The 11,764-nt window shown below is 42.6% G+C and overlaps 1 protein-coding gene across 1 annotated transcript in view; it reads left to right on the top strand.

Annotated features, from left to right (window-relative positions):
• The window catches only part of lrrc30a (leucine rich repeat containing 30a), a gene marked incomplete at its 5' end in the record, with an annotated part of 44,437 nt that extends 35,749 nt beyond the window's left edge, over nucleotides 1-8,688 (top strand). Inside the window, one exon of the mRNA XM_084325926.1 lies at nucleotides 8,373-8,688. Coding sequence (XP_084182052.1) covers nucleotides 8,373-8,522 — 150 coding nt within the window. The remainder of the gene's footprint in view (nucleotides 1-8,372) is intronic.
• Nucleotides 8,689-11,764: the final 3,076 nt, after the last annotated feature.

The following is an 11,764-nucleotide window of genomic DNA, read 5'->3' on the forward strand; positions in this document are numbered from 1 at the left end:
AGAATAGTAACACATGTGCAAGACCAGTTTGTGAAGCAGTACTCAATATGTGATAGAATCATGCAGTGAAGATAGGATCTGGCAGCACTGACTGTCAGGAAGGGTCTAATATGTTGAACGTTTTGAAGGTTGAATTTGATTGTGTTTGTAACTTTCTTCACATGTTTTTTGAAGGTTAAGGTTGAGTCTAGCATGACCCTGAGGTACTTGAACTCTGGCACAAGTTCAAGTTCCTCCCCACCCAGAAACACATTTGATGACTCTAACACAGCTGATCTTTTTTTGCGTTCAAGAGCAGACATGAGTCTATGAGCCAGTCTTGAACACTGGTCAAGACAGAAGTTAAGACCATTGACACCTCTGCATAGCTTTTGCCATGGGTAAATATAACAGCATCATCTGCATACATCTGGACATGTAAACTGTTACACACATCATGTAGATCGTTTATAAACAGAGAGAACATAATTGGTCCTAGTATTGATCCCTGGGGGACACCAAGCGAGCAAGTGTGGTAAGGAGATTTGATACCATTAACACTTACACACTGTTCCCTGTTGGATAAATATGAGCTAAACCACTGGATAGCCTCTGGGGAAACATTTTAATGCGATCATTTGGACAGGAGGACCTGGTGACTGATGGAGTCAAAGGCTTTTTTGAAGTCCAGAAACACCACCATTGTGCAGGCCGACTCAGTGGAGTGGAAGGCCCGGAACCCAAACTGCATAGGATGTAGTGGGGTGTGACCTTTCTCTAGATGTTTAATAATGGACATAACAATCCACTTTTCAGCCACTTTTGAGGTCACTGGTAGGATGCTTATGGTCTATAATTTGATATGTCCGTTTTGGCGCCAGATTTGAAGATTAGTGTTATTACTGCAACCTTCCACTGAGATGGGACAGTACATTGTCTACTGGACAAATTAACCAGGTGTGTAATAGGTGTCACCAGGAAGTCAACATTTGTTTTTAGATAGTTTGTATCAAGCCCATGAGCATCCTTGGCCTTGGGTGCTTTCAGTGATCTAATAGTATTTGCCACCTCGGTTTCAGTGATTTCCTCCAAATGAAAGATGGGGAGGTCATTTTGGACAGGGTGTGGTACAGACTTCCTTTAGCACTCTCTATGATGTAGATGTAATATTTAGCTTCGGCCTTCCTTAAGAAGTGGGTGACTAGGTTTTGTGCATGGGAGAACATAATTGCCTGTCTGTTGTAAGGCCAGACTTTAATGCTTGCTTAAGCAATATATCTATTTATTTCATTAGACCTCTGCATTCGTTATCTATCCAGGGAAGAGTGATTTTTTGCCCTTTCCTCTGGCTCCTATATCTGGTGAAAGATTAAAGCTAGTAAGGACTAAAAAGAACACTAAAACTAGTAAAAGTGTACAAAACATAAAATAAACAAGAAGGGCTAAAACTGGTAAAATAACATAAAATGTGTGGAGCTAAAACTAGACAAAAATCAACAAAAGGCTCTATTAAAAAGATGAGTTTTGAGGCCCTACTTAAAAGCCTCCACAGTCTGTGGTGCTCTCAGGTGGTCAGGGAGAGCATTCCACAGACTGGGAGCGGATGAGCAGAAAGCCCGATCTCCCACGGTGCGGAGTTTGGTCCTTGGGCGCTGGAGGAGGTTTGCCTGGCCCGAGCGGAGATGTCGTGAGGAGGAGTGAGGGGTGGTGATGAGTTATTTGAGGTAGAGGGGGGCGTTTCCGTGGAGGCATTGGTGAGTGCGAAGGGAGACTTTGAACTCGATCCTGAGTGAGACAGGGAGCCATGTGTGTGATGGTGATATTTTGAGCATTGGTGACAGCAGAGCAGGTTCCTCTTCCTTCTTTCTTGAGTTCCTTTTCACTCCTCAGTTTCTCTTGTGCTCCATGGAGCCTGTTGACCCTGATTGTGCCGGCGCCATAGATGCCCTGGTTTTGTAATGAAATTGTCAAAAAACACAATTTCTGTATGTTGTCACAGAGGCGCGTAACTATGTCTCCAGCCATTCCTTGTTGACTGATCTGGCCACGCCCAGCTGGGTTTCATGGGGATGTACTGCTTGATAGACAGGCGGCCCTTGAAGGGAATGATCTTTTCATCTATCGATTGAAATTCTTCAGGATCAACTGCTGAATGGAAGGTTTTCTTGAGCGTATCCAACACTGGTCTGATTTTGAAGAGGTTGTCAGCATTTCCAGCATCCTTTGAATAATTATCAACAAAGTGAAGGTATCTCAGAATTTCCTCAAATCTGTTCACTGGCATGGCATTTGCTATCAAATCGAGACGAAGACCTTGCTCTGATGACCAATACATTCTTGATCTTGGGTATCTGAGGTACAGTGGAGGCTGCTGACCAAATTTTTAGGTGAAGCACAAATTATTATATTATATTATATATTAAATTATATTTTTAAATCATCCCCCACTGTGTGTCAGTGGTCAGTGGACACAGATGAAAACATATTAACATTAGGTGACAGCGGACCTGACCAGATGAAAACATATTAGGTGACAGCGCACCTGACCAGATGAAATCATATTAGGTGACAGCGCACCTGACCAGATGAAATCATATTAGGTGACAGCGCACCTGACCAGATCAAAACATATTAGGTGACAGCGCACCTGATCAGATCAAAACATATTAGGTGAAGGTGACAAGGAAGCCACAGACTCATACCCCCCCGACACTCAACTAACCGCCTCGGACAGTCCTTCATACCAGTGGCCATCAGGCTCCACAACAGTGGGCAGGGACTGCTGCCAGACATCGACCTAGAACTAATAGGAACCCAAGTAGGACAATAACACTACCTTATGCATACTGCACCTTATGTGGATACTGTGATACTGTGAATAATGAATAATGTATATTTCAGTTAGTTAGATAGTAAATTATAACACTACCTTAAGCATACTACACCTTATGTGACACTGTGAAAATACATTTCAGTTAATTAGATAGTAAATTATATTGACCTATTTGTTTACACTGCTTGTGTTGTTTTCACTACCTGTACCCAAGCTTAGCTTGGTGATCATCATTGTGATGTAGGCTAAGCTGGCTAGCTACTGTTAGCATACAAGCTTTTACAAACACTGTAGCCTACTTACTTTTTCATCCACAACTTTTTTTCTGATCCAGATGCATAAGTCCACTTCTTCATGTTGCTCAGTTGCTGGTTTATACTTCGGTCCTAATGTTGGCGCAAAGTTTAATTTAGCCTGTGTTGTTATAGCTGTACAGCTTACTAAGCTGTACTAGCTTGCTATGTTTCACACAGTCAAAACGGGTCCAGCTGCAGGTTCGGAGGTTAGGTTTAGCTCGGGCCAATCTCAAGTTTCTCAAGTTTCTTTATTAGTTGTCATACAGAAGTACAGAATACTTTTATACAAAATGCTTCTTTCTGTTACATTTTGTCATTTAGTATGACAACTAATAAAGAAACTTGAGAGACTTGAGATTGGCCCGAGCTAAACCTAACCTCCGAACCTGCAGCTGGACCAGTTTTGACTGTGCGATCCAGCAATCTCTGATTGGATTTTCAAGGCTGCCAACCATTCATCCTCCGTGTATTATTGGATTGTCAAGGCTCTCAATCATTCAATCCCCCATTCAATGGCAAGAGTTTAACTGCACAGACCGTGCTTAGATGAAGTTAATAGCCTATTTTGATTGGCTATTATTTATTATTTATTTAAATTGGGTCAACCTGTGCAGATATTCTGCACGAATATTACTGCAGTCATTACTGCAGTGCAGGCCTGCTCAGAGCTGTCAATTTTGGCAATTTTTGAAGAAAAAATTTAAATTCACTGGAATTTTTTTACAGAGGAAAACATTTCTAATAAAAAAAATAATAATAATAATAATAAAAAAAAACAATATATATATATATATATATATATATATATATATATATATATATATATATGTAAATTAATAATAATTATGAATTATGAGTGCATTTGTGTTTCACGTGTTGTCATAGAGAAACCTCCACTGCTGAGGTATGATATGACCATATGTATCCCTAATAATGTTTTAATTTCCACATTTGTCAAGGCCAGATTTTCTTTTCCATTTTGGAGTGCATACTGTACATGTTTGTGTTGGTCACAATGTCATCTATCAGCTCTTTGGGAAAAAGGTGCATAAAAAATCTAGTCAAAGGCTGTTACAGACCGTGGAAGAGCCTCTTCTCTATCAGATCTGTTGCAGCCTTTGGACTGTGGAACAGCCTCTTCTCTATCAGATCTGTTGCAGCCTCTAGACAGTGTTCCAGCCTCTCTATGAGATCTGTTGCAGCCTTTGGACTGTGGAACAGCCTCTCTATCAGATCTGTTGCAGCCTTTGGACTGTGTTCCAGCCTCTCTATCAGATCCGTTGCAGCCTCTCTAGACTGTGGAACAGCCTCTCTATCAGATATGTTGCAGCCTCTAGACAGTGTTCCAGCCTCTCTATCAGATCTGTTGCAGTCTCTAGACTGTGGAACAGCCTCTCTATCAGATCTGTTGCAGTCTCTATACTGTGGAACAGCCTCTCTATCAGATCTGTTGCAGCCTCTCTAGACTGTGGAACACCCTCTCTATCAGATCTGTTGCAGCCGCTAGACCAGGGGTGGCCAACCCGCGGCTCGCGAGCCGCATGCGGCTCTTTGCCCGTCAATGTGCGGCTCTTACATCCATAAATTATAATTTTTTTTATGTCACTCATTCCATAAGGACGTAGAATAAACATTTTTAAATGGTCCATTTGCATGTTCTTGGTATCTGAATCTAGGGACATAATATGATCAGTGTCAGAAATAGTGTGTCTGTTACTAGGCTTGAGTAAATTGTAATGAACCAAAGGAGAATATCAATTCTATTTAAAAAAAATTATCTTTGACTGTGAATAACACCATGCTAAAATTGACCAGACCTGAAAAATCTAAGCAAATTAATAAAGGGAAGATGATTAAACAGAAGGTTTTGTAGATACAGTACTGAATTCTGCCATCTTTTTTATAATTTAAATTTCTCCACCATTTTTCATCGTATTGCAACACCGAAACTAATTGCGTTCTGTTTTATGGCAATAACGTTCAGGTTTGTGGGAGATAATCCCAAGAAATAATAAGAGAAATAAAAAAGTAAATCCAGAAGTCAGATGATTGACAGGGGCTGGTGTGAGCTGGGTTGGGTAGTTTTTTTTTAATTAGAAAGCCCTGAGTCTCTTCCTTCAAAAGACTACACTCACTTTTGGCTGTGCCACTTCCTCCTGTCAATATGCGCCGGTTTCCGACTCAATGCCCTGAGATTTCTATAATTTTATAGTTCACTAATAACAGTTAAAATAATTGGTAAACAAACGTAATGCTGAAAATATACACTTTTACTGTATATCTCGGGCTTAAGAGGTTAACCCTGTGAGGCCCAAATTAAAAAGACATGAGCAACTTCAGAGGGTGGGACATATAAACACATTTACTATCAAATAGCATTGTGAGGCTGAACAACAGGACCAATTGACTATACATGTGCTTAACATTTTTTAAATAAACATTATTGTTTTAAATGGCTAAAAGTGATTTTGTAATTTTGCAACCGTGGGTCTCACAGGGTACTTTTAACCCTGTGAGGCCCAAATAAAAAAGACATTAGCAACTTCAGAGGCCAGAGGGTGAGACCTATAAACACATGAAGGGTGCGGTGACTGAAAAAAAATATTGAGAAACGCTGGTATATGGTGTGGCTCTTTGTGGTACCACAGTAATTCTTGTGGCTCTTAGTCTCTGACTGGTTGGCCACCCCTGCTATAGACTGTGGAACACCCTCTCTATCAGATCTGTTGCAGCCTCTAGAGACTGGAACAGCCTCTCTATCAGATCTGTTGCAGCCTCTAGAGACTGGAACACCCTCTCTATCAGATCTGTTGCAGCCTCTAGAGACTGGAACAGCCTCTCTATCAGATCTGTTGCAGCCTCTAGAGACTGGAACACCCTCTCTATCAGATCTGTTGCAGCCTCTAGAGACTGTGGAACACCCTCTCTATCAGATCTGTTGCAGCCTTTGGACTGTGGAACAGCCTCTCTATCAGATCTGTTGCAGCCTTTGGACTGTGGAACAGCCTCTCTATCAGATCTGTTGCAGCCTTTGGACTGTGGAACAGCCTCTCTATCAGATCTGTTGCAGCCTTTGGACTGTGGAACAGCCTCTCTATCAGATCTGTTGCAGCCTTTGGACTGTGGAACAGCCTCTCTATCAGATCTGTTGCAGCCTTTGGACTGTGGAACAGCCTCTCTATCAGAACTGTTGCAGCCTTTGGACTGTGGAACAGCCTCTCTATCAGATCTGTTGCAGCCTTTGGACTGTGGAACAGCCTCTCTATCAGATCTGTTGCAGCCTTTGGACTGTGGAACAGCCTCTCTATCAGATCTGTTGCAGCCTTTGGACTGTGGAACAGCCTCTCTATCAGATCTGTTGCAGCCTTTGGACTGTGGAACAGCCTCTCTATCAGATCTGTTGCAGCCTTTGGACTGTGGAACAGCCTCTCTATCAGATCTGTTGCAGCCTTTGGACTGTGGAACAGCCTCTCTATCAGATCTGTTGCAGCCTCTAGACCAGACCTGGGCATTGTATGGCCCGCGGGCCGGATACGGCCCACGGGATGATTCTGACCGGCCCGCGAAAGATTACATGATAATAAAAAAAATATATATATATTTTTTTTTTAAATTTATTTTTTAACTTTTTTTTTTCATGTCAACGTTCACACGCACAATATACGCTTACCTAGGATTTGACTTGATTCAACAACAAAGCAGTCGGGGCAAGCCGAAAACGGTCGAAAGTGTGGTTATTTGAAGTTTGGATTTCTTTTTTCACAACTGAGGTAGGTAGATTACATTTTTGGAGACTAAAGTACAGAAAAAGGGTACCGTTGGGTACCGGTATCGATTCACAGGTACCGGTACCGTATCGGTTCAAATGTGAACGCTACCCATCCCTACTGAACACACAACTGCAGGGCAAGGGCATTTTTGCTCATGAAATGCATAGCCATGTGAAAGCCTTCATGACAAAGTTGCAATTAATTTCAAGGCAACTAGGCAGCAACAATCTCAAACACATGAAAACCCTGAAAGAAGTCAAACCATCAGCTGATCACCGGCACAGGTACTCATCCATGTTGTGAGCACTGCATGATGAATTTTCAAGGCGTTTTCAAGATTTCAAAAAGGTTGAGGATGAAATGCAGCTGGTTTCCTCTCCCTTTACCTGCAGTGTTGATAGTGCACCCACTGATGTTCAGCTTGAACTCATTGACCTGCAGTCTGATTCACTACTGAAAGAGCACTTTAAGTCAGCATCACTGCTAGAGTTCTACTCTGCTCTCAAGGAGGAGAACTTTCCAAACATGAGAAGACATGCTCAGAAGATGTTGGTTCTCTTTGGATCCACCTATATGTGAACAGACATTCTCAGTCATGACGTTTACCAAGTCCAGGTACAGATCCTCTCTCACTGATGAACATCTGGCAGCTGTGCTTCGCATCTCCACCTCAGACATGCAACCTGACTTAAGCTCAACAGAGACTGGATTTATCACACTGAATGAAAAAATAAAAAGAGCTGAAGAACACTAAAATGTGGAAATATAACAAGTGAAATGGGACACTTGATCTTTTTTCTTTTCTTTTTCTTTGCACAGTTCTGAAAACATTAAATGTTTAATATAGGCATGTAAAGTAAAAAAGGCTACTGGGACACTTTTCTTTACACAGTTCAGTGACATGTCTTGTTTATTTTGGCTATAAGATGATGTGATGTCTTTAGAAAGCTAAGAAAATCCTTGTTTCAATAGTATAAGAAACTCAAAATAATAACTTTATTTGTATAGCACTTTTTCATACATGCCCTTTGTTATTAATGTTTCACATTTTGTTTATCATTTTGGAAATAAATTCTATTTGAATAAATGATATTTTTGAAAGCTAACCTCACCTTTTAATTGCCAAATAATAACATACACTCTTATCAGGGGTCAAAACAATGCCATTTACTGCTTTTTATATAGAAATAAAATGTATATTATGCATAATTTTCAGTTGCTCATTCGGCCCCCCGGGGAAAAATAATTGCCCACCCCTGCTCTAGACTGTAGACTGTCTGTATGTATTCATGTGTCTTTGTTTTTTTAGATTGTATTTATATGCTTTGGTTTGTGCAGCACTTTGGTTGTTGTGGGTTGTTTTTAAATGTGCTACTCCTTTATCTCTGTCCCTTCTTTTCTCTCTTTATCTCTCTTCAACTCTCTTTCTCCCTCTCTATCTCTCTCTTCCTCTATATATATTCTACTCTCTCTCTCTCTTTGTCTCTCTCTCAGGACATGCATCAGTTATGCAGGTTGGAGAGGTTAGCTTGTCATCCTCTGGATAAAGGTCTTCACATCCTCCACAACCCACTGCTCAAACCCATCAAAGATGTCCTGGAGGGAGGTCTCTGTGCTCTGTACAAATACCTGAAAGCTACCTAGAGAGAGAGAGAGATGGACACATAATAACATGTCATAATGAACAAGTCTTCCTGAATGAAAACGATATTAGCCATGAAGGAAATCACTGGTTTTCATTTACATTTACATTTACATTTAGTCATTTAGCTGACGCTTTTATCCAAAGCGACTTACAAGTTCTGTACGACAATCCATCAGGAAGGGCACAACTCTATCAGCTGAGTAACAATGTTCATCAAAGTGTTGAGTGCTACAGTGTAGGTTAGTTTATTAGGACAAGTGCATGACAGTATGGTTAGTTAGGGTTAGATAATTTTTTTCTTTTCTTTTTTTAATTCAGATAATGGTTGAAGAAGTGCGTCTTTAGTCGACGGCGAAAGATTGGACGTGTTTCGGCTGTCCTAACTGGGGTGGGTAGTTCATTCCACCATTGTGGGGCAAGGACTAGAATAGGCGACTTCTCTTTGATGACCCTCCCGGAGCTTGGATAGGAGTAGGTCTGAGGCGGCCAGAAGATGCAGAGCGTAGGGGTCTTGAGGGTGTGTAGTTAGAGACCATTGACCGGAGGTAGGCGGGAGCAGTTCCCTTTGCCGCACGGTATGCCAGGTCGAGGGCCTTGAAGCGGATTCGTGCAGCAATGGGGAGCCAGTGCAGGTCCCTAAGAAGTGGGGTGACATGGGCCGACTTCGGTAGGTTTGAGATCAGGCGGGCCGCTGCGTTTTCACTTGGAATGACAGGCATGTATGTAAAGTACATATAGAGATATGTAGTTTTAGCATGTCATAGTGTGTGTGTTTAACTTAGAGATTGTAAGAGAGAGACAGGCAGGGTGCGGGAGAGATAAGAAGCCAAGGTCATCTTGAGATGGCACAAACTTTCAAGTGATAGGGGCAGGGAGCATTATTTTTAGAGAGAGACGGCTGGTGCCAGGGGTGGGTGAGAGTTAGAGCCGCAGAGGGAGTCGAGGTTACTCGCACAGTCAGGGGAGATAGGGCGGGCGTTGGTATCGGCTAGTAGCCGTTGTTAGGGAAATAGAAATTATTTATTTATTTATTTATTATTATTATTATATATATGTTTTGCTCCCATCCCAATTTAGTCGTTATGCCAATTCCCTTCCTGGTAGTTGCACGCATTGCCCCACTGTCGGCCTAGGGAGGGTGTAGAACTACCTCATGCCTCCTCCGATACATGTGGAGTCAGCCAGCCGCTTCTTTTCACCTGACAGCGAGGATTCTCACTGGGGGAATGTAACGCGTGCAGAGGTTCACCCTATTTCCCCCCTCTCCCCTCCCTGCTGAACAGGCGCCCCGACCGACCAGTAGGAACCGCAGTTTACAGCGGCCAGGACACATACCCCGCCGGCTTCCCACCCATTAACACTGCCAATTGTGTTAGTAGGGATGACTGACCAAGCCGGAGGTACCGCTGACAGCTGGATTCGATCCCAGAGTCTCTGCGGTGGTAGGCGAGTGCATTCTCCACTGCGCTACCCAGCCGCCCAGGGAAATATACTTTATAGATGTGGGTTCTTCCGGTTTTAGTCAGACGAGGTTGCTATAGTGACACAAAGATAGTGGTCGCCATGACAATGCAGATAAGGAGTGGCTAGGGGGAAAGCCGTTGCTATAGTAACGAGATAGCCACACAACGAAAAGAGTTAGACATCGCGAGAGATAGACTTTAAGACATTAAGCTGGTGCGGCTGGGTGGTGCAGCGGACATTGCGCTCGTCACCAACGCAAGAGACACCGGTATCGAATCCGGCTGTCAGCGTTGCCTCCGGCTTGGGCCGGCCGTCATACTGACTCAATTGGCAGAGCCAGCGGGAGGGGAGTCGATGGGTGGTAAACTGGACGTTGTAAACAGCGACACCTACAGGTCGGTCAGGGCGCCTGCACAGCAAAAGACAGGAAATGGCGGGGGCAGTGTGAGCCTCCCACACGTTACACCTCGCCAATGAGAGTCCGCGCTGGCAGGTAAAAAGATGTGACTGGCTCCACATGTATCGAAGGGGACATGTGATGCAAGGCTTCTATCCTCCCTACAACCGGCCAGTGGGGGGCATATGCAATCAACGATCAGGACATGGGAGGGAGAATTGGCACGAGAGGTAAATTGGGATGGGAGAAAAATCACAGAAAAAGGAGGAGAAAAAGTAGATAAAAAAAGACATTAAGCTGATATTCTTCTGGTAACAGAGACAGAAGTGTGTTGGATAGCAAGCGAGACAGTGAGCCCGGAGGGAGCTCCAGCCTCCTTCGGGCCTGGAGGGCGGGGGAGGGGTAGCAGTCACGAGGAGATAGCTACCGGCTAACAGATCAGGCTTCGGCTAGTGAGCTAGGCCGCAACAACCAAGAGAGAGATAGAATTAATTAATCTAGTTTCTTCACCTTTTAAAGACTTTCAATTTGTTTCATTCTGTACAAGACCTTTTGTTTATGAAAATAAACATCCTACTTAGAAAGAGATCACGTTTCGAGTTGATTCTTTTGCCCGGATGCATCAACGGGGTGATACAGTGTGTGACAGCCAGTAAGATAATCAACAACTAAAGACACAATGCAGGGGTTTCACGGACGGTGAAACAATCAACGAGGAAGCTGTCAACGCTGTAATATTTCAGCCAACTACTAGTGGCAGCAGAGAGAGAGATAGATAGAGAGACACATAGAGAGACAGAGAGAGATACGGTTTGTAAATTGGTTTACAAACACATCACTTGAAATTTTATTTTAAAAGCTGTTATTTTATATCACATATATAATATGGCCCCGCCCCCTTGTCTCTGGCTAACCATCGGGTCTCCCCTACAAACAAAATGTGGTTGTGGTAACGTACTCTTAACATCCTCTATTAGTCTCTTAACATTAGCGTTATATGTATCAATTTATGTAGTATTAACAAAAAAAATAAGAACATTAGGAACCTGTTGCTGCGACATCACAAATTATAATAAAAATAAGCTACAAATACGTTATAAAAACATTACATTTGACAATGTAATACAACCTTACCACAACATTGCAATTACGTAGGCATGCAGTAATTGCACAACGTTGTGAATTTATCCGCCATAGATTTACATTGCTTACACTTTTTTATTACGTTAATTACCTTTCCACAAACATTGCTGATTGGTCACTTACTTACTAAACCCTGACTGTCAGGATGGAGGTAGGTGAGTTCCAATTGTGGTATGCAATCACAGAGACGGAGAGGGTGTACTCTTAAGCAGGTTCGTTTTAATAGTAAAGAACACA

Source organism: Notolepis coatsorum (genome assembly GCF_963971535.1).
Source record: "Notolepis coatsorum genome assembly, chromosome: 12".
Classification (NCBI taxonomy): domain Eukaryota; kingdom Metazoa; phylum Chordata; class Actinopteri; order Aulopiformes; family Paralepididae; genus Notolepis; species Notolepis coatsorum.